The 24,683-nt window shown below is 34.6% G+C and overlaps 2 protein-coding genes across 3 annotated transcripts; both read left to right on the top strand.

The window, feature by feature from the left end:
• The first annotated feature begins 1,002 nt into the window (after nt 1–1,002).
• On the top strand, nt 1,003–3,710 carry LOC130010325 (pyroglutamyl-peptidase 1-like). The gene is made up of 4 exons (XM_050544715.2): nt 1,003–1,107; nt 1,654–1,823; nt 2,570–2,805; nt 3,440–3,710. Exons 1-4 carry the CDS (start codon nt 1,080–1,082, stop codon nt 3,591–3,593), a joined length of 588 nt encoding a protein of 195 aa, XP_050400672.1. The 5' UTR covers nt 1,003–1,079; the 3' UTR covers nt 3,594–3,710.
• A 970-nt stretch (nt 3,711–4,680) lies between these two features.
• On the top strand, nt 4,681–24,383 carry LOC126817617 (pyroglutamyl-peptidase 1). 2 transcript variants are annotated; one of them, XM_050544710.1, is made up of 5 exons: nt 4,681–4,777; nt 14,931–15,011; nt 18,720–18,889; nt 19,605–19,837; nt 20,858–24,383. In XM_050544710.1, the coding sequence occupies exons 2-5, from the start codon at nt 14,978–14,980 to the stop codon at nt 21,015–21,017; spliced, it is 597 nt and encodes a 198-aa protein (XP_050400667.1). In that variant the 5' UTR covers nt 4,681–4,777; nt 14,931–14,977; the 3' UTR covers nt 21,018–24,383. The 2 variants fall into 2 exon arrangements, with proteins under 2 accessions (XP_050400667.1, XP_050400669.1); XM_050544712.2 differs by having other exon boundaries at nt 4,683–4,772.
• The last annotated feature ends 300 nt before the right edge of the window (nt 24,384–24,683 follow it).

A 24,683-nucleotide genomic window follows, 5' to 3' on the forward strand; every position in this document is an offset into this window, starting at 1 on the left:
CTGAGCATGACATCATCGGAGCCGTCTTGGAATTGTTGCATCATATCAAAAGTCTGTGAATAGATGCACAATTTTCAAAGGAACAAGCATACCAAGTTTGATGTTGATCGTACTTGAATTGGCAGAGTCTTGGGACTTTATTTTAAAGAGTGTTGCCTCAAAGAAAACAGGAAAAAAAAACAAGGTGAGTAGTGCTTGGAGCTTGGTTTCTGGTCTAAAAAAGTTCAACTCTTCCTTATAGATAAATAAGTGAACATTATCTAAATAAACAATACTTTTAGAAATGAATTGAAATGGAATGGGGTTTAACGCCCTACTGTTCTTCTCCGACTGGGATAATGAAGATGGGTATACGCCATACAGTGTGCTATGAGGGAAATTTAGCCCAGACAGCAGCGCTACAGCCTACTCGTATATCAAATTCCAAAAGCCAGGGGATCTTTTACGTGCATGCCAATGTGTACACGGGACCTTGGTTTTTCGTCCCATCTGAACGACTAGACAGCTGTCCTTGTCAGGCCCTCCATCTTGCAACACTGACAAGGGGAAACCACATCAAAAAATCCTGATGAACTTTCTCGGCCAACATGGGGATTGAACCCGCGACCTCCATGCTAGCGAGCTAGTGTCTTACTCACTTAGCCACTGTGGCTGCCAATACTTTTAGATCCATACTCAACGTTTCACCTGTGTTTGTATGCATTTAAATTTGCTCTAAATGTGAAATACATACGTGCACTTTCATTTAGGTATCATTTTGAAGTCGAATCTTTGTTTGAATAAATGGAGAACACTTTGGTCTAGATCTACTAGTAAATCATTCAAGCCCTATGAACTATGGTGTGATCAAAAATCTTTAAATAATATTATCATGCATAGTTTTATATAACTTGTTAAAATCTATTTCTTATCCTGGTTTTCTGAAGTTAAAGTAAGTTACAAAAACTTTGTTATTAAGATAAAGGGGGGCAACTCTTTTTTAGAAATAACAGCTGCTCAATACGCATGAACAAATTTTGTTAAGATTTGGGACATTGTAAGATAAGATAAACCAATTTGAAGTAATAATAACATATAGGATGTCACAAAAAACTGTAATAGTAACAGGTAAACTTCCAACTTTATTTCTATTTTCAACACGTACATAGCCTACATGTAACTTTAAGACTGGAAAGTACATACTAAGAAATCTGAACTAACTACAATTAAATACAGTATATTTAATGATAATGAATAAAACCATTATTAGTTAAGAATGAAATATGTTACCTATTTCAAGAATCTGACAATGCCCACTTACAGTTATAGCTTTGAAAGTCTGATTGACCATTATAAATTTTAATCAGTAAATAGTCATTTTCAGATATTATATTATATTATATTATAACTACTATTTTAGATTAGATTTAAGGATCATATAAACTTGAAAGTTATAAAAAATCAGTGCTTTCAAGCAACACAAATATGACAACTAGCTGATTTGATTAAGATGTGCAAAGAATCCTTATGACTAATCAAACAATCCCAGTAACTCTTAAAAAAGCTCTCTCGAAACCTGTGACTTTCTGATGGGCAGACGTGGTGGATACCAACATACTTCCTCATAATTTTTGGGATACAAGTTTTAGCGAAAATGACCTTCACATTTTTCAGGATTTGGTCCATTCGATGGTCACAGTGTAAATGCTAGTTGGGTTTCCGTACAAGAATTAGCTAGCTTAGGATTAACAGATGATATAGATCTTATAATAAGTGAAATACCTGTTGAATATTGTACTGTTAAAACAATAATACCTTCATTATGGAAACAACATAATCCTCATGTAAGTACTCATTGTTATTGGAAATATTAATTTGTATTTGCCACACAGAACCAAATTGTGTAAATAAATTTACAACATAACTCATACAAGTAAAGTATTACACAATGAGACAGAAAGAAATGGAATTTAATGGCCACTAGGTCATTTTGGGACTAACATGTTACAATTTTATTTTAATAATTTGCTTGAGCATAGGAGTCTTTTAGCTGTGGGGCAGAAACTGGAATACCTAGAGAAAACCCATGATGTTAGGCAGGTGACTACTCCTTTGACATTAAAAGTGTGGGATCGAAACCACGCCACTTGAATCACAGACCTTATGATCTGAAGTGCATTTGTTAGACAAATTGGACACCCAACCGTTCACAAGTTCAATGACCAGACATTTTAAATTACCAGGAAATACTGATGATCCATATCAATACCTCAGGGGTGGAATTGGATACAGTACCTGCTAAAAGGTATCCACTACTGGTACTAATAAAAATTATGTTCAATATGATATTATTTTGGGTGTCAGAACCAATTCTGGATCGGTTCCTTGGGAATATGTAAGTATGCCAAAATTAAATACTCTGTTAATATTCTTTTCTTATGATCAAATGTAAGAACCACTCCAATCCTGGTTATAGACTAATTTGGGTAACTTTTTCTTGTGTTTGTCAAATTAACTAGAATGAATCTATGCTTTCTTTTTAAAAAAGAATTAAAACATCAGTACACATTAAACATATATCAATTTTCAGTTGGTTGTTCATGTCGGGGTATCCACTTATGTTCAAGAACTTACATTAGAACAACAAGCACACAATGATGGTTATGATAAACATGATATATCTGGTAGCTGTCCACCAACACAATGTTGTGTAGAAGGAGCTGATACTTGTATTAAATCAGATATTGATATGCAAAATATCTGTAATGAAGTTAATAATATGCCAATTAAAATTAAAACGGTTGTATCTTATGCTGATACAGGAAGGTAAGAAAACCATGTTCAGTACCCCTGCGCATATCTGTAACACAGATATTGAGGTGTGTGTTGTGGTGGTGGAGGGTTGTCAGTTCACTTAGTGACTGTATCCACCTACACATGTTCAAGTCTATTTAGTGATTCAATGATAAGGCTTCAACATAATATTTTTATTTTGAGACTGTGAACAATTCCTCCACAATTAATATCAATCCATAAATACTAATCCCCAAGCAACAAATAAGACTGTAAGCTTATAGAAAATCACCCATGGTGATTGCCCGTTTGTTTCATGTGAGAGGAAAGTGGAGTACCCGGAGGAAACCCATGAGGTTGTGAAGATACATCTATCTCTATGCCACACACACTTAGTCCAAGGATCGAAACCACAACCAAAAGCCAGAGGTGACTGGCCAGCTAGATATCAAAGCACCATGCTCTAGACCACTAAGCCATTCCAACGCTCCCAGAACATGCAGTAGTCCTTTATCAACTGATTGAATGTAAGTGTTTACATAGATGTCATGACTACAGAGAAATGAAACTAAACATTATCTTACAAGTTTATAATTTTCACTGATTAAAGTGGTGAAACGTATAAGAATGTTACTTATGAATAACTTTTGTACCTTTTTATTGACAGATACCTGTGTGATTACGCATACTACCAATCACTACACATTGATAAACGAAAGGCAGCATTTATACATGTTCCTCCTTTGGGCTGTCCATATACAGCAGAAGAAATTGCTGAAGGCCTTAGAGCAGTTATACTATCTATATTAAATCAGTTATAATTAATAACATGACCAATATTATTTAAATAAAAATATTAGAGAATCATTTACCTCAATAGTAATATGCTCTTGAAAAATAAATAAATTTAATGTTTACATTAATTTAATAATAATGTGCTCAAGAATAATAAATACATCTATGTTTGTAATGTTTTGGTGTTCATATCTGACTTTTAGGGCTTAGATTCCACTAGACCTACATATAAAGGGTACTCAATTAATTTGCTTAAATATACATCTTTACGGTCTTAATTTCCGCCGTAAGACAAGGTATTTATCAGAAACGTCTGCCGATGGTCCGTAACTCAAAAAAAAAATTCAATTTTAAGGCCTTGGCAAAATTTGATGATAGCTGGTCTTGACGATACGATGATAATACGTTAATTAATAATATGACGATATGATAATTTCACAGGTTGATGGTTGTAAATTACTTGCAGGTCGGGGTTTTGGCCTAAATCAATCGATTTATGAGATATATTATTTGACAGAGATTATAATCATGAAATATGCCACCAAATCGCATATTTGGGGTTCATTTTTCAAAATTTTCATGGGGAAGAGCCCCCAAACCCCCCCAGTAAAAGGGGCCGCTCCGAGCGACAAGGATGCTTAATATTAAAATATCTACCGTACTCTAGTCAAATAATTATTTGGGTTGGGGGTTGATAATGCTTCTCTAAGTTCTGTTTTAGTGGTTGAATGTGGGTCTCTTTATTTACACACAAAAAAAAATAATGAATCTGACTTCAGGAATTGACAGTTTTACGAAAATAATTTTTAAAAAATCGAAATTCTCAGTCAGTCTCAGGACAAGAAAAAAAACAATAACTGGACACCATTTGAAAGTATGAAGTCTAGTGTCAGAAGAAAGATCAGTTATTGTGAATAAAACTTATTTCGAGAGAATTTTCATCAAATTACTAATTATATACTTGCTTTAATTTACTTGAAATGCCAATGCTGGCATAATGCTGAGGATAGTTTGGCCCATAAAAATTATATCAGACAACCGATTCTGTACCGTGGTCTAAGGGAAAGTACTCTATTCTAGAATCAAGAAAAGATAACCCACTTGTTTTACTTCCTTTTAATTTGTTCAGTGTGGTGACATGTGATGACAGATATAAGATTTTGACATATATTTTAATATAACGAAAGATTCGTGTCAGGGACAGAGTCAGGTTTTGTTTGCACTTACTCATTTATATATTTTTTTTTATTCAGGTATTAGAATTGTTGTTGTGCACTGCAAAGTGCCAACGATCAATCACCTGTTTCTCTGATTCTGGATTTCAAATTTCAATGAATGAAGCTCAAGCTGTGTGTTGAGTTTCTGTGCCAGTTCCTTATTCATCGATTTTCATAAAATTTGCATAAGGCCAATATTGATTTCTTAGTGTCCCCACTTCAGTTTATATCAACTTGTAGTCTAGCTACGAGAACGTAGCTAAGTTGAGATGTACTGATGTGCTTGTTTTTAGCAACGATTGGGTGTCTTTAGTTCCGGTTCCAATTAAGTGGCAAACTCAGTTTCTTTATTAATGCATAACATCTTAAAAATAAGATAATTTTATACTATTTTGATTAATTAAATTTACAGAGGCCAATGTAGTGGCACAACTATCACCTAACTCCAAATATTCCCATTTAAATTAATGAAGCATTGTTTTTATCTGACATAGGCATAGGCCTACATCTCCCGTTTAAAATTTTATACTATTTTGACTAATTAAATTTACAGTTGGATGTGACAGAAATATTATAATAATCAATCGTCGTTTTGATTAAAAATATTGTCAATTTTGCTTACTGATGCCCGATGTGATTTGCGTTGGGCTGTGCTATGTGCAAGTATTTTATAGCACCATCTCTTATCTCGAAACACGGAGGGTTGAGAGATGAGGTTTGTTATCTACTTGTAGTCCTACCTACACTAGAAATAAATTGGCAATTCATCTCAATTCTCAGATAATAAAAATACCTCCACCCCCCACCCTCCTACATATATATAAACCTACATATAACTGTCCAATATATCGCCTCAGCTTATTGGTCTGTATTTACGATTAGGCCTAGTTACATTAGGAACTGTCTCTGATCGGACGATATCCGCTGACAGTTCTATCGCTTTCTATATAGCTTCAATATGAAAATACCGCTCATCCTCGCCTTTTGTCTAAGGCTATTTTCGAATCCTTACCAGAAATGATTCCTTTTGCGAAAACTTAAACATTCACAGTGAAAGATAGACAGTAAGGGTTCCAAAATAGTCTGAGAACAGAGGTGGCGGAAGAGCGGTATTTTACCGTATTTTCATACTGCAGCTATATAGAAAGCGATAGGAACTGTCAGCGGACATCGTCCAATCAGAGACAGTTCCTAAAGGAACTAGATTAGTCCTACTCATTCAACAAATTAGGCTACAGTACAGTATTCAGGACCGTAATAAAGTTTTCACTGCCCTCATTGCATGCAGTGAGCTAGGATAAACACAGAGAAAAGCCATGGAGATATCCCCAATCCCAATACATTACCACTTAATTAAAATGTAAGATAGGTGGTAGTTCCCTTCATAACAGTCTCTCACAGACAAGGTTCTCTGAACTTTCCTGTCTGTTCCTATTAAGCTGCATTATGAAAAAAACGGCATGTCGAATTACCCAATAACTGCCCAATAACACCCAATAACTGTCCAATAACACTCATTAACTCCAAAATAACATCCAATAACTCCAAAATGTTGACTTTGGACACACAAAATAACAATTTAGTTGAATTTAAGAAGCCTCACTGGTGCCCAAATTGGAGGTTGACGCTCACTCGCCTGAAGGGAGATAAATCGTGTATGTGATTTTTTTTTTTTTTTTTACAAGAAACTAAAAGCTACAGATCACTAATGATTTCCCCATTGGCTTTAATGTTAATTCTCGTCTCTTAGACCGGCTCTATCTTTTTCCCAAATTTTCGTTGGGTAGAACTACCACAGATGGAGCAACACGTGGAAACCTCTTACTCAAAAGCAAGTATGAGGTTCACCATGGAAAACTTGAGATACATTAACTGGAAGTAAAGATCAGTAAACATGCAATTTTCCACCTCACATTTCAACCTGACCAACCTCTCAACTCTTGTATCCTTCCGCCTCAAAATCATGAATATTCACCAAAACCTGACAGAAAATGTATTTTCAAACCCTTTTCTTTAATTCTACACCAAAAAGTCGACAAAAATTGCCATGCGAAAGCCAGGGGGAAGGAAGACTAAAAATAACTTTCGCACTTAAGAATATTTGGTAAGCTGTGTCCTAATGTATCATATTATGTTCTGGTTGATTCTACACCAAAAAATCGACAAAAATTGCCATGCAAAAGCGGGGGGGAAGGAAGACTAAAAATAACTTTCGCACTTAGGAATATTTGGTGAGCTGTGTCCTAATGTATCATATTATGCTCTGGTTGAAATTCGTTGTAATGTATTGTTAAGTATTGTAATTAGTGATTGATTAATAGTTTATTAAAATAGCAATTATATGCATGAACAATATTATGGTTTATACAGTGCAATACACAATTTGACAATGCATGATGCCATTATCGTCTCTAAATTAAGTAGGCATACATACACATTGAGCTTTTTAAGGAGAGAAATCCAACACCTCGTGTGACGTCAATTTTTAAATGAATTAATAAGATCACATCGTGATTCAATTTCATTGATGCAAAGCATTAATCATGATATCAGACACCCACCCTCACCCCCTCTGGATCCGCCCCTGTACTTCTTGTCACGATCCATCGGGGAAAGGACGCTGAAATATAACCTGAACGAAATTCGCGGCCATGCCTGGAAATAACGGTTTTAGATGTACCTGACAAAATGTCAGACACTAATGAAATAGTACCTGACATTTTCAACTTAGTGCCGTACATGTATTAATAATATCAATAAATAAGACAAATCAGTTGAAATCAGTGCCGGACAAAATGACAGGCACCAGAGGTTTTGTGCCTGACAAAGTCTGAATCTGTGCCCGACGCTGTCTGTGACAGGTGCCTTATTTCCAGGCTTGTTCGAGGCGTGGGACCCCGGTCCATCCTCATTCCATTTGAGGCTCTCGTCACCAAATGTACCCAGGAGCCGTCGTGGAATCGGGGCCATAGTCTGGGCCTGTAGAATGCCAAAATGATGGTGAGAGCGCCAGTGTCGCGCTCTACTGCCAGTGATCATGCACGCGGTTATTGATATCTTTCGATATAGTTTATCTGATAAAAAAAAAAATGGTGGTCATGGGGTTTTTTTTGGTTTTTTTTTCAATTGTTTGCGTGCTTAAAATATCCTATCAAAATCGTAGTACATGTATTTGGTATGTCATATTATGCTGTGTTAGATGACCGGAAGTGATAATCGACACAATTTGTAAATAGGCCTATAAATAATATTTAGCTATAATATTAAATAGTTTATTGCACTGTAAATACCATAATATTGTTTCATGCATATAATTACTGTTTTAATAAACAATTAATCAATCACTAAGTACAATACATTACAACGAATTGCAACAAAAGCATACATTAGGTTCTTGTCAACAAAAATCACATACACAAGTTAGCGTGAAACACCGATTTGGGCACAAAGCCGCAAGGCTTCTTAGATTTAACTAAATTGTTATTTTGTGTTTCCAAAGTCAACATTTTGGAGTAATTGGGTGTTATTTTGGAGTTATTGGGTGTTATTGGGTAATTCGAAAATACCACTCTACTCCAGCTTGTAAAATTCTACATGTAAATAAATTGTTTCAATGGCATTTAGTAATTGAACTGGAAAAAAAACAGGTCACAATTCTATGGAATACAATTACTGCTTATTACTGAGCGACGTTTCGACTAGGCTTCTCTAGTCATTATCAAGCAATGATAAAATATGAAAATATAACAAGACAATATGTACATATGTACAACAATACTTGGTTAATGCTGACCAACCAGAGATACCTTTTTATTACATGTACGCAAAGAAGACCTAACTTAGTTAGGGATTATAAAAAGTTCAATACGGCATGTAGACCATTTGTTGTGGAGTATACAATGATTTATCAGGTTTTAATAATCACAAACCCTGAAAGAAAATGAATTGATTAATGATGTCAGCGATGACTTTACCTGAAATTAACCCAAATTATTAATAGATAGCTTGTTGTGGAGTATTTACAATGATTTGATCAGATTTTAATAATGACAACACCCTAAAAAGATGAAATTTGATTGGTATATAAACGAAAAATGTTGATGTGTACATGTTCATTTAAGTGATTCCACTTAAATACGAAAACCCTTAGAATAAAGACTGCACAAATCAACAAAGGTCCCCTGAAGGGCGACTATTTAAATTAGTGAGTAGTATTTGCACTGTATGCTACAGTGATTTGGAAAAGCAGGATTTGAACTATTAAGTGCATTGAAAATAGTTTTGGATTATTGTAAATTTGTGTCAGATATGGCAAAAAATGATTCCTTTTGACGACCAAAAAACAATTATAAGGTGCAAAATATAAGGTGAGGACTCCAAAATAGTCTTAGAACATTGGTGAGGTAAAGGGGCATTATTATATTGCAGCTTAATAGGAATGGTCAGAGGACTTCGTCCATGAGACTGTTCGGAAGGGAACCAGGTAGGTGGCAGAAAAATATTGGCTCATGAGCCCTAGAATGATTCATGTTTGAAAGGATAAATGATTAAGCTTGATGACTATGTATGTTGACGGTAGAAATGAGCCGATAATTTTGTCAAAGGCAAACATCAGTAGGCTAATTGCTGATAATTGGTCACTTTTATCAATGTTTTGATGGATATTCAATTGTAAATTAGATGTTGTGAGGGTTTTAGAGTTATTGTTGCAGCGGGAAACAATTGTATTGTAAACTGAGCATAGCTGGCCACAAAATTTGACTCAGATGATACCAATTGGTTACGTGTGGTAGTGACAGCTCAAAAACATGCAACCAATTTTCTGGTTACTCAAAACTAATCCTGATTTCTGCATCTCAGGCCAGAGACCATAGAGCTCTCATCTTGAAGAGTTAAGAGTCTACATCGTTAACACTGTTCATCACGTGCATTTTGCATACCGATAGTCCATTGGCCAATCACGCTATTTTACCAAGATTTCGCCTAATAGTTTGGATGCAGCTATGGCGGGTGTGGCGCCAGGCAGGGTAAGCTTACTCTTCCGGACACCTGTTACCACTGTTTGTCGTGTATTTTGTACACGGTGAACAGTCCATATGCTGATTACACTATTTTGCCTATACCGTTTTGTCAACTTTTCGCTGATTACTCCTCAATGTTTTTAAAGATGAAAGTAGCGTGTCCTCTATCGACTTTCTATGTAATGACTTTTCAAATAAATTTCAAAATCACTGCATAATTTATTAATGTGTGTGTTAAGTATAAGATTTGAATTCAAGTCCGCTGCAGACTGATGAAAATACAGATCTATATTTCGTTTCGTTTTTTTTTTTATACTTCCTATGGCCTCTACTGCATCAAGATCTGGCCAGTTGTAGTGGGAGGTCGCGTCAGGGGTCATACAAGTGGCTTTTGACCCTATGATGTCAGACATTTGATTAACCAATCAGCATTGATGTTTCTAGTGGGTTACCCACAGTTCCGTTGAACTCATGCCAAAAACTCACCTTAACAGGCCGTTTCATTGGCTAATCCCTCACATCATCCAGAAAGTGGATTATATAACAACTCTTCCAGATCCTAGTGTAGTAAAGACAAGTAAAAGAAAATTTTGAACTATAAAAAACGAACTGAAATAGGATCTGTGTTATAATAAGATTAAATCTGCTGTATCTCATAATCTTCCTATTTATATACGTCAACTGATCACTAGACTGAATGTCCAAAAATATAGTTGAAATGAATACATTTATAACAAACAGTTGGCAGATTATTAGCATATATATCAGACCATAACTTCGTGGATTATGACCCCTGATTGTTTGAAAAATAAGGTTTTTGGCTTGTGGAAACTGTAGAGGTCACAATTTTCATCTGATTTTGATGAAACTTGAAATGCATGTTTATAACTCAAAGATCTTGGTTCCTTTCGATATTTGCGCATATCGGATCGTAATGTCCTGAATTATTGCCCCTGATTGTGTGAAAAATCGTGTTTTTCGCTTGTAGTCCCTCAGAAGTCACAATTATTATCCGATTTATAAAAAAACATTTAAATATATCGCCATTACTCTGTAATGACACTTGAGTTCGAATTTCGTGAATATAGAACCAAAACTGCCGGACAAAATGGCGGATATTCGTATGCATATAGTGTAAATATATGGTATCAAGGTTGTGGACCCTCAAGAAGTCACAATTTTGATCCGATTTTGATGAAACTTGAAATATGTCTTTATAACCCAAAGATTTTGGTTCCTGTAGCGCATATCGGATCCTAACTTCCTGAATTATGGGCCTTGATTGGACAAAAATCGCCTTTTATACGCCCCCGTCTGTCTGTCGGTCCGTCCGTCTGTTGTCCACAATTTCTTGTGAACACTCTAACGCCAAAAGTCATGATCCAATTGTTTTAAAATTGATATATGTTGTTGACATTAGTGAAATGAAGAAGCCCATTTAATTTCAATGATTTCCGTTTATTATGTCTAGAGTTAATGCCCTTGTTTCACTTTGTTGGACCTTGTGAACGCTCTAACGCCAAAAGTTATCATCTGATCTTTGTGAAGTTTATATGCATTATTTAAATTAGTGAAACGAAGAAGCAAATTGAATTTCAGCCATTTCAGTTTATTACATCTAGAGTTATGGCCCTTGTTTCACTTTATTGAACCTTGTGAACGCCAAAAGTTATCATCCGATCTTTGTGAAATTTATATGCATTATTTGAATTAGTGAAACGAAGAAGTCTATTGAATTTCAGCAATTTCCCTTAATTATTTCTAGAGTTATGGCCCTTGTTTCACTTTGTTGCAGCTTGTGAATGCTATAACATCTAAAGTTAACTGCCTATCTGTATGAAATTTATATTAGTAAAAATAAGAATCCTGTTGAATTTCAGCAATTTCCGTTTATTACTTCTAGAGTTATGGCCCTTGTTTCACTTTGTTGCACTTTGTGAACGCTCTAACATCAAAAGTTATCTGCTGATCTGTATGAAATTTATATGCTTCATTTAAATTAGTAAAAAGAAGAATCCTATTGAATTTCAGCAACTTCTGTTTATTATGTCTAGATTTATGGCCCTTGTTTCACTTTGTTGCACCTTGTGAACGCTCTAACATCAAAAGTTATCTGCTGATCTGTATGAAATTTATATGTTTCATTTAAATTAGTAAAAAGAAGAATCCTATTAAATTTCATCAATTTCTGTTTATTATTTATTATGTCTAGAGTTATGGCCCTTGTTTCACTTCGATGAACACTCTTAACGCCAAAGGTTATCATCTGATCTGTATGAAATTTATATGCATCATTTCGATTAGAGAAACCACAAAGCCTATTGAATTTCAGCAATTTACAATTATTACTTCTAGAGTTATGGCCCTTGTTTAACTTTGTTGAACCTTGTTAATGCTCGATTGATAGAAGTTATCATCCGATATGTATGAAATTTATATGCATCATTTAAATTGGTGAAACAGGGGTCTATTGAATTTCAGCAATTTCCGTCAATTATTTCTAGAATTATGGCCTTTGTTTTACTTTGTGAACCTTTTGAACGTTCGAATGACAAAAGTTATCATCCGATCTGTATGAAATTTATATGCATTATTTAAATTAGTAAAACGAAAAAGCCTGTCAAATTTCAAAATTTTCTGTAAATTACTTCTAGAGTACTAGTTAAGGTCTTTGTTTCCGTTTGTAGAACCTTGTGAACCCTCAAACGACAAAAATTATAATCTGATCTGTATGATATTGTCTTGTAAATGCCTCAAATTACCTACAAAAGAATAAATATGCGTCAACCCTTGTTGACCGCTCGGACGAATTAGCTGCTGTGGGCGTATGTTTCTTTGTTTAGCTTGTTCTTTATCCATCTCTTGCAAAATGTGGGTGTGTCCTGCCTGGCAGCGGCTGGTTCAAATTGCTGTCGGGCTGTCAGGCAGCAAAAATTTGATCAGTTCCAACTAAAATATATTATTGTAAGCAACTATACCCTTTAAAGATTTGGATTAAATCGATGGTGGTTAACGGCTTTCAATTATTTGTTCATGCTGTCCTGTGAACTGACGGTCACAAAATTCATTAAAGCATATAATACTAATGCAGTGATCATTGTATAGGATTAGGCGGGTTATCATTGTTTGTTTGTTCGTGGGACTTTACATCCGCTTCCACCTTGGGTGGTATCGCAGACAATTGGATTATCATCGCGGTAATCCATTAAATACCTTGGACAGAGTAAACTCTGCGTGCACAGATTAGTCAACGGAAAATAGACACTGATTCGCAGAGGTGAAGGATTAATCTGTCTGTGAGGGGCAATCTGCGCTCAACATTAATAAACATTTCGAGAAGCGCATGGAAACAACTATCAACCAGTATCATCTTTAAGTCTATATTTTCAATACCAGATTTATAAACTGAAATGAAAAATAGCTGCCATGAAATAGGTTTTAATTTTGCTTTTGGCTTCATTTATACGTTTTGAAAAAGTGAGCAGAATGGTTTGATTTATAAGATTTGAATGTAAATTGAATCGTATTCAATCAAAATTACAATTTGAATTCAACCAGTGTTTAAATTTTTAAATGCCCACATTTTCATGTGGACGTATATTGTCGTCGCCCCTGTCCGTCCAACCACAATTATTTGTGGACACTCTACAGGTCACAATTTTTATTTGATTTTGAAGAAACTTGAAATATAGGTTTATATCCCTAAGATCTCGGTTCCTTTCGATATTAGCATGTATCGGACTGTAACTTCATGGATTATGGCCCCTGATTGTACGAAAAGTCACGTTTTTAGCTTGTGGACCCTATAGAGGTCACAATTTTTATCCGATTTTGTCGAAACTTGAAATATAAGTTTATAACCCAAAGATCTTGGTTTCTTTCGATATTCGCACATATCGGACCGTAACTTCCAGAATTATGGTCCCTGATTGTACGGAAAAACATGTTTTTATTTTGTGGACCCTATAGAGGTTATAATTTTTATCCGATTTCTAAATCCGTTTGAAAATATTACCGTTACACCCAAAAGATGGTTGAATTCGAATTTTGTAAAAATCGGACCAAAACTGACAGACAAAATGGCCGCCCCTCGTACTCAAATAGCGTAAAAATATGATATATCTAGAGGTCACAATTTTCTTCTGATTTTGATGAAACTTGAAATGTAAGTTTATAACCCAAAGATCTTGGTTCATCTCGATATTCGCGCATATCGAATCCTAACTTCCTGAATTATGGCCCCTGATTTTTCGAAAAATCACGTTTTTAGCTTGAGGTGCTTCCAGAGGTCACAATTATTATCAGATTTAAAAAAACGTTTGTATATATCACCTTTACACCCTAAGGATGGTTGAGTTTGAATTTTGTAAAAATCGAACCAAAACTGACAGACAAAATGGCCGCCCCTCTTACTAAAATAGAGTAAAAATATGGTATATCAATGTTGTGGACCCTCTAGAGGTGACAATTTTCTTCTGATTTTGATGAAACTTGAAATGTAAGTTAATAACCCAAAGATCTTGGTTCCTTTCGATATTCGCGCATATCAGATTGTAACTTCCCGAATTATGGCCCCTTATTGTACGAAAAATCGCGTTTTTAGTTTGTGATCCCTCTAGATGTCACAATTACTATCCGATTTAAAAAAAACTTTTGAATATATCATTGTTACACCGTAGTTTTGATCGAGTTTGGATTTTAAAAACCGTTTAAATATAAAACCATTCCACCATAATGAATGTTGAATTCGAATTTCGAAAATCGAAATGAAACTGCCCGACAAAATGTCCGCTCTTTGTACGCAAATCATGTAAAATTATGCGATACGAAGGTTGTGTACCCTCTAGAGGTCACAATTTTTATACGATTTTGATGAAACTTAAAACATATCTTTATATCCCAAAGATCTCAGTCTCTTTTGATATTTGCGCATTTCAGACCATAACTGGATTATTGCCCCTGATTGTACAAAAAATCCTGTTTGTTTTTAGATTGTTCTCTATCCATCTCTTGCAAAATGTGGGCGTATCCTGCCTGGCAGTCATTGGTTTACCTTGTGAGTATGTGAAGTGTCAAATTGATCTTGGAAATTACTGTAGTTTAAGTGGGCTTATTTAAATTTCAGACTTGTAGTAGAAGGTTAGCAGTGCTAGGAGAAAGGCTAGAAACAAAATGCCATCTACAAAGAAAAAAGTGGTTGTCACTGGTAATTTTCTTAACTTTTAATTAGCTATTCTATCGGTTAATATATATGTTATGTGTCCGACAGGTTAATAGTAAGTACAGGGGGACTGCACCACACACAAACAAATATACAGGACAAATCTACGGACAACACACAATATACAGACATCACAAACAACAAACATAGCCTACATATCAGATCAAGTGAATGGATCCGGGTGCTAGACGCAAAATGAAAAACGAACTAACAATAAGGGAATATTTCCTAAACGTTATATAATACTAGTCTGAGTTATGATCGGCTATTTGCTACATGAAATGTAAATGTAGGCACATTGAACTTGAAGGAAAAAACCTTTACAAGTAAACATTTACGTGAAATTTAGTAAAAAGTCAAGTAAAAATTAAATGGCCTATGTAGCAGTCAAAAAAAATAGGGATCAAAACGTTATAAGCATGCTAATTACAAAGGCCTTTGTATCAATTACAAAGTTATGGCAGAAAGAGCGAAAAATCAAAACTGAATAAAAGAAGCAATCAGAGAAAATGTGACTGGCATAGATGGCGGTTGTCTGCTGAATGACATTACGTAAAGGCGGTAGTTTGCCACTTGACGTCATAAATTAAAATTTAGTTATACCAACTATTAAAAGTAAAAGGCTGATAATGCAGATAAGTTAGAGAATGTGAGGATTGATGATTAAAATTATTAATAAGAAAGTTGAATACCATAATATATTTTGTACCAAATTTTAGGTCAATTGTTTTTGGATAAAATAACTTTGTTACAATAATTAATTGCCAATTGGGTAGCATGCAGCCCTTAGTATGATAATGCATTAATTATAATATGTGTGTGTGTGCTGAATTTAATTCATAAATGATATATTCATACCGGTAGTCATACTCTTGTCAGGTCATGTTATCATAAACTAACCTTATTAATACATTTGCAGGACAGAGGGCCTGACAAGGACAGCTGTCTAGTTGTTCGGATGGGACGAAAACCTGAGGTCCCGTGTACACATTGGTGTGCACGTAAAAGATCCCTTGACAGTTGGAAATCGATATAAGAGTAGGCCATAGTGCCGCTGTCCGGGCAAAATTTCTCTCATAGCACACTGTATGGTGTATGCCCCTCTTCATTAGCCCAGTTCAGAGCAGAACAGTAAGGCGTTAAACCCCATTTCATTTAATAATACATTTTATTTTGGTAAAGAATATGCATTAAAGATGCATTATGTAAAGTTTACATAAAGAGCTGGCTGTTCTTACTATAACAGTTCCAAATAGATAATGCGAAATGAATATATTGAAAATTTCATTAAAACTACTTTATTCTGAGTGAAGTTATCGATGTTTGAAGTTTATTATCATAGCATCAGTAATTATTGAGACTCTGTCTTGATTCACCTTTTTTTAATTAAATCATTAAATTGCAATTGTGTTTTAATCCACTTAAATCTTTGCCATCCGAAGAGAGAGAGAGAGAGAGCGCATCCACTTGACGCAAACAAAGTCATTTTCAGGACTAACATATGGTTCAATTTTATTTCAATAATTCGCTGGTGCGTAGGGGTCTTTAACAGTTGGGGAAACCGGAGGACACAGAGAAAACCCATGAGATGGGACATGTGACCCTACTCCTTATTACGTACAAACGTGGAATTGAAACCACACCACTCGACTCAATGACAGACCTTATGATGCAATGTGCACGCATTAACCATTCAATCAACCAACTAACCTCCCCGTTAGGGGCCTTTAACATTTGGGGAAACCGGAGGACAGAGAGAAAACCCACGAGATGGGACATGCGACCCTACTCCTTATCACGTACAAGCGTGGAATCGAAACCACACCACTTGACTCAATGACAGACCTTATGATGCAACGCGCACGCATTAACCATACATTCAAACTTGAAATATAGGTCTATCTCCCAAAGCTCTTGGTTCCTTTCGATATTGGCATGTATCGGACCATAACATCATGGATTATAGCCCCTGATTGTACGAAAAATCATGTTTTTAGCTTGTGGACACTCTAGACGAGGTCACAATTTTCATCTGATTTTAATGAAACTTGAAATGCGTGTTTATAACCAAAAGATCTTGGTTCCTTTCGATATTCGCGCATGTTGGATCTTAACTTCCTGAATTATGGCCCCTGATTGTACGAAAAATCACGTTTTTATCTTGTGGCCCCTCTACAAGTCACAATTATTATCCAATTTAACAAAACGTTCGAATATATTACCGTTACACGGTAATGTCGGTTGAGTTTGAATTTCGTGAATATCGGACCAAAACTATCGGGCAAAATAGGTCTATCTCCCAAAGATCTCGGTTCCTTTCGATATTGGCATGTATCAGACCATAACATCATGGATTATAGCCCCTGATCGTACGAAAAATCATGTTTTAGCTTGTGGACACTCTAGAGGTCACAATTTTCATCTGATTTTGATGAAAGTTTATAACCCAAAGAACTTGGTTCCTTTCAATATTCATGCATTTTGGATGGTAACTTCCTGAATTATGGACCCTGATTGTACGAAAAATTACGAAAAATTACGCTTTTAGCTTGTGGTCCCTCTACAAGTCACAATTATTATCCGATTTAACAAAACGTTTGAATATATTACTGTTACACGGTAATGTCGGTTGAGTTCAAATTTCGTAAATATCGGACCAAAACTATCGGACAAAATGGCCACCCCTTGCATGCAAATAGTGTAAAAATATGGTATATCAAGGTTGTGGACTCTTTTGAGGTCACAATTTTGATCTGATTTTGATGAAACTTTATATAGATGTACATATTTATAACCCAAAGATCTTGGTTCCTGTCAATATTCGTTTATATCGGATTATAACTTCCTGAATTATGGCCCTTGATTGTACGAAAAATTACGTTTTTAGCTTGTGGTCCCTCTAGAGGTCACAATTATTATCCAATTTATAAAAACGTTCGAAGATATCACTGTTACACCGTAATGTCGGTTGAGTTTGAAATTTGTGAGTATCGGACCAAAACTATGGGACAAAATGGCCGCCCCTCATACGTGAATAGTGTAAAAATATGGTATATCAAGGCTGTAGACACTTTTGAGGTCACAATTTTGATCTGATTTTGATGAATCTTAAAATACATGTTTATAACCCAAAGATCTTGGTTCCTGTCAATATTCGCACATATCGAATTATAGCTCCCTGAATTATGACCCTTGATTGTACGAAAAATCACGTTTTTAGCTTGTGGTCCCCCTAGAGGTCACAATTTTTATCTGATTTAAAAAAACGTTTGGATATATCACCGTTACACTCTAATGATGGTTGAGTTTAAATTTTGTGTAAATTGAACCAAAACTGACGGACAAAATGGCTGCTTCTCATACGTAAATATAGTATATCAATATACAGATCACAATTCTATGGAATATAATTACTGCTTATTACTGAGCGACATTTCGACTAGGCTTCTCTAGTCATTATCAAGCACTTGTTGACTGCCCCGACGACTTAGCTACTGTGGGCATGTTTCGTTGCCTGGCAACCTATCTTATAAAATTCTGTTGGTATCTAGTTGAAATCCCCATACACAGCACCAAATAACCAGCTCAGCTATAGTTTATAGAGCTATGGACCTGAATATTTCAGCCTTTATTCTTTATATGCAGTTTATTGATAAAAACTGAATATTGAAGAAGAAATTATTCTATTTTCAGGATTTGGTCCATTTAGTGGTCATAGGGTAAATGCTAGTTGGGTTTCTGTACAAGAATTAGCTAGATTAGGATTAACAAATGATATAGATCTTATAATCAGTGAAATACCTGTTGAATATTGTACTGTTAAAACAATAATACCTTCATTATGGAAACAACATAATCCAGATGTATGTATATATATATTTCTTATGTTAGAGAGGTCAAGCAGCTTATTACGAGACAGAAAACAACAATGTCATCAACATAAGATTACAAAAACATCAAATCTATAAGCTTTTTACATACATTAAAATTCATGTTTATGACAACTCTTGAGGTTTATATAGTAAGAGAGTAAGTATAAGCTCTATTTAAAGGAGGCATTGTTTTATGCGTTAGTTTCCCCGTTGCCATCTGCTTTGCCTGCAGAACATATACAAGGCAATAGTAATGCACCACTACATAAATAATAGAAAGTTATAACAGTATATTATGATACAAAGCATTTGACTGTTATAAGTATGAGAAATGCCCTTTTACACATTACTCGTATATGTGTTGCTTAACCTCTCTTTTTATTGCTACCTCATTGCTAATTTCTTCTCTTGATCCAGTCAAATAAAAGAATACTTCATAGATAACTCAATAAAAACATTTTACACATGAAATTATATCGTGCTGCATGTTTTAGAAATTTTATTATACGAAAAGATCTTTTGATCTCAGGTTCTAAAAAAAAAATTAAATAAAGTTGCAATTTAAGGACAATAAGAAATTATCTTGAAAAATGCATCTCAGCTTTTCTGCAGACTTGTTATTACCACAATTTTAATTGGCTGCTCCTCAAGTTTTCAATAACTTTATATTGGCTTAATTTGAATCCGTCATGTTTATATCTGACAGCTGATAGTGCATGTAGGTGTATCATCTATAGCTATGGAACTTACATTAGAACAACAAGCACACAATGATGGTTATGATAAACATGATATATCTGGTAGCTGTCCACCAACACAATGTTGTGTAGAAGGAGCTGATACTTGTATTAAATCAGATATTGATATGCAACATGTCTGTAACGAAGTCAATAATATGCCAATTAAAATCAAAACAATTGTATCCAACGATGCAGGAAGGTAGGCTGATTAAAATCAGATGTTTTTTGATTCATTCTATTTTCCATACCTTATATTTTACCTGAATCAATTTTACTTAACATCTGACAAGTTTTATCATTAAGTTGTGTTCTTACTTGTGTACTGTAATCAGTCAATTGAAATGCAGCTTTTCCAGTCACACCCAAGGCATCATCCTCTGCTCTATTTATAAACTTATTGTAATCTTGTGCCTCACACAGCCAAAGGGAACCATTCAAACTATTAGGAGTTAAAGTTATCTTCTTTCTACATAATAGCTCTGACTATTTATCTAGTCACAGGTTAAAGATACGTTCCCGTGTACAAACTGGGTGATTTGATGATGAATTTGGAGTAAAAACATATTCAAACTAATTAATCTATCAAAATTTTGCTTCAAATCCTTCTCAAAACATTGTTTACGCTATAAAAAAATCTATTTAATGAGGTCATGTTTGTGTCACGTGACTTAGCTGACGACCTACCTGCAATGTGTGCGATGTCGTAGAAGAATTCATTGCATACACAAGACGATGTTGCCTTTAATCGCTATCTATTTTTCATAAATATCGAAGCCTAATTAAATTGTCGGATTTTCCGTGATTTTTATCTCAGCAATTGTTGTATGTGTAACTCTTCATAAAGTTTATCAACATGTACATCAAGTGCTCAATCTCCGCATGCAACCTTTGACGTCACGCGAGCAGACATTCCTAATCCTCAGCCTGCTCCATGAGTGTTTTTCAGGGAATCCAAATTTTTCTAGTAAGATTGGTTATTTCTACTTTCCATATATACCGAAATTGCCATACTTTTATTGGAAATAACCACCCGATAAATACTTTCCTGAGAAAGTATCTTTAAGCTTATTGTTTCTAGAACACCAGATATCACGTTTTCTTTAAGAAGTACACATGATTCTGGGTGATTGAAGGTTATTTAAACTAAATACCAATAACATTTGATAATTTTTTCTATTCATCTGGGGAATTTATTTTATTATCATTTTCTATTCAACAGATACCTGTGTGATTTCTCCTATTATCAATCACTACACATTGATAAACGAAAGGCAGCATTTATACATGTTCCTCCTTTGGGCTGTCCATATACAGCAGAAGAAATCGCTGAAGGTCTGAGAGCAGTTATACTATCAATGTTAAAACACATGGCATTATGATTTGTATCTTATTGGAACAATATTTTTAATCTCCTATCCTTCTTTAAATCACCATCATAATTACGTCCCAAAATTATTCATGTTTTATTTAAAGCACAAACAATTCAAATATAAATTTGAATAAGATACATTTGTATTTTAAGATGTACCAATATGATCTATATTCATGATATCTGTGAACTGAAACCAATTTGACAGACTTTGAACTTATTTTACTCGGTTAATGATCCATCGAATATAATGGCATAATATACAGATAATATATAATATATAAATCACAATGCATTCCAATTTCACCCAAACATTAATTTGTATAACTGATGCTTTAACATAAAGGAATGAAATGGGGGTTGGCTTCTAATTGATATTGCCTAGTTTTGCCATTATGTTCATTTTGAATACCTTGATTTATAATTAAGATTTTTATACGCCCACATTTTCATGTGGACGTATATTGTCGTCGCCCCTGTCCATCCGGACGTCCGTCCACAATTGTTTGTGAACAGTCTACAGGTCACAATTTTTATCCGATTTCAATGAAACTTGAAATATAGGTTTATCACCCTAAGATCTCGGTTCCTTTCGATATTGGCATCTATCGGACCGTAACTTCATGGATTATGGCCTCTGATTGTACGAAAAATCACATTTTTGGCTTGTGAACACTGTAGAGGTCACAATTTTTATCCGATTTAGTTGAAACTTGAAATGTAAGTTTATAACCCAAAGATCTCGGTTCCTTTCGATATTCGCACATATCGGACCGTAACTTCCTGAATTATGGCCCCTGATTTTACGTAAAAACGCGTTTTTTGGCTTGTGGACCCTATAGAGGTCATAATTTTTATCCGATTTAAAAAAACGTATTATTATATCATCGTTAAACCCTAAGGACGGTTGAGTTTGAATTTCGTGAAAATCAGCCCAAAACTGACCGACAAAATGGCCGCCATTCGTTCTCAAATAGCGTAAAAATATGGTATATCAAGGTTGTTGACCCTATAGAGGTCACAATTTTTATCCGATTTTGTTGAAACTTGCAATGTAAGTTTATAACACAAAAATCTTGATTCCTTTCGATATTCGCGCATATCGGACCGTAACTTCATGAATTATGGCCCCTGATTGTACGCAAAAACGTGTTTTTTGGCTTGTGGACCCTATAGAGGTCATAATTTTTATCCGATTTAAAAAAACGTGTTAATATATCACTGTTACACCCTAAGGATGGCTGAGTTCGAATTTCGTGAAAATCGGCCCAAAACTGACAGACAAAATGGCCGCCGTTCGTTCTCAAATAGCGTAAAAATATGGTATATGAAGGTTGTGGACCCTATAGAGGCTACAATTTTTATCCGATTTTGTTGAAACTTGAAATGTAAGTTTATAACACAAAGATCTTGGTTCCTTTTGATATTCGCGCATATCGGACCGTAACTTACTGAATTATGGCCCCTGATTGTACGAAAAATCACGTTTTTAGCTTGTTTTCTATCCATCTCTCGAAAATGTGGGCGTATCCTGCCTGGCAGCCGCTGGTATTTATTGATTTCATTGATTTCATTTACATATAATTTCCAGTTATTGCATAATTATCAAATTCATGTTGATTGTTTTAAGAATTGTTTGTTTTGTTATACAACATCTAATTTGTTGATAATGTTTTCACTTTTCAGGGATACATTTTATTATGCCCACATTGAAATGTTATCATATATTGCTGTCGTCCCTTGTCTGTTCATTGGTACCATAGGTTCATAGTCCATCGTCCACAATTTTGCATGAAACTCAATCTGCAAACTAGATTCATAATCTGTCTTTTTCAAATTTATGGATGTTGTTTGCATTAGTGTGACAAAGAAGTCAATTGAATTCTGATGATAAATTCCAGATTTATTACCTATGATCACTTTGTAGAATTTGCGAACACTCTTATCAACAAGAGTTACCTGATCTGTTGAAATTTTTTCAACATTGTTCAGGTTAGTGAAGGCAGAATTCTATCAACAATTTCTGCATGTTCCTGAAGCAACGGCCATGAGTTGCTAACAATGGTACCTAATCTTCCTTTATAGCAGGCAGTGCACACATATGAACAATAACATTGTCAAATCAGAGGTCGCGATACACAACGACCTCTGCAGAAAAAGGCTTAGATAAGTTTAGAGCCATTGAAAATTGTTTTTTTCAGTTGAAAAACTCACAGAAAAGCAATCAAAGCTATTTTAGAAATTAAAATTTCTTGATAAAGATACCTGTAAGAGTATTGAAACGTTGCATGTAATAAACTAAGAAGTAGTAAATCCATAAAGTTGTGTTATTATGAATATTGTACCTCTACTTCTAAATGTCATTCAAGGAACATACTTTAAATTTATATTCTCTGTTTCAATTATTTCAGTCAATAACAATTAGAAAAATTGCTTTTTAATAAGCTAAACATTCACTATGCAACAAGCTTTATGGAGTGCTCGGACAACTTAGCTGCTGTAAGCGTATGTTTCGTTGCCTGGCAAAAAGGTATCCTTTGTTTTGACTCAAAAAGAATATCTTCTTAAAAGTTCTCTAAAACATTTTTATTCCTAAATTCACTGAATTTGACATTGTATCATATGTATTTTTTACTAGAATCTTTAGTAAACTTAGCTAGTAATAACTAGTCTAGTCTGCTGGATGTTTGGTCTTTACACATTAAATAAAATGGGGTTTCTTTTATACCAAATCTTACTTTTCTGGACCAACTAGTCTATGAAGACTAATTTACTCTAATTGTAAAATGTGTTAATTTATTTTGCATTAGACTTTCTTGATTTTTATATTTATACTAGGGCTCTCATTTTGGTCATGAAATAGAATTAACTTCTATTATATGTAAAAACATTTATACACTAAAAAATGTCTTTTGATCAGAAAGACATACTCTGGCTAATTAGAGGTGAATAAAATTTGCAAAAAATAGTCAGACAACATTTTGATGGGAGAGCCCTGGTTTGCACTGGTGATATTAATGTTTATATTAAGTTTGATATAAGGATTTTATTTTTACTAAATTTACAAAGGTGCACTGGTTTGTTCTTGCAAAAAGATCCTCGATACATTCGACTTGTTTTCTTGCCTACATATAGCTATTATCTTGTGAACTGATATTATCCATTCATTAATATTTTAGTAATATATCACAATACTGAAAATTGATTTTGATGTTAATTATAATATAGATAAAACCACTCATGTATATTTTTATTACCTATATATTTACAAGAGTAATTGTGATATTACGTATAAACAAGTTGTGATAATAAATATATGTTAATGAGTTGTGATTGATGTATGAAATCCATGTGAATAAAAAAATCCCCCAAATTTGATCTATTTGTTTCATGTTAGGAATGTACAATTATTATTTTGATAACTGCCTTCGAGATCATTAACAAGATCATTAACGTGGTCAAGCAAGGACACAATGCACAGCAAGAATCCGCGATCAGCAAGCACCAACCATATTTGCCACTCAGGAATTTTTAGACACAGAATTCAGGGCACATGAAGAATGTGAACCAGCGGCTGCCAGGCAGGATATGCCCACATTTTCGAGAGATGGATAGCGAACAAGCTAAAAAGAAAGTGATTTTTCCTACAATCAAGGGCCATAATTCAGGAAATTAC

Source organism: Patella vulgata, chromosome 4, assembly GCF_932274485.2.
Source record: "Patella vulgata chromosome 4, xgPatVulg1.2, whole genome shotgun sequence".
Taxonomy (NCBI): Eukaryota; Metazoa; Mollusca; class Gastropoda; family Patellidae; genus Patella; species Patella vulgata.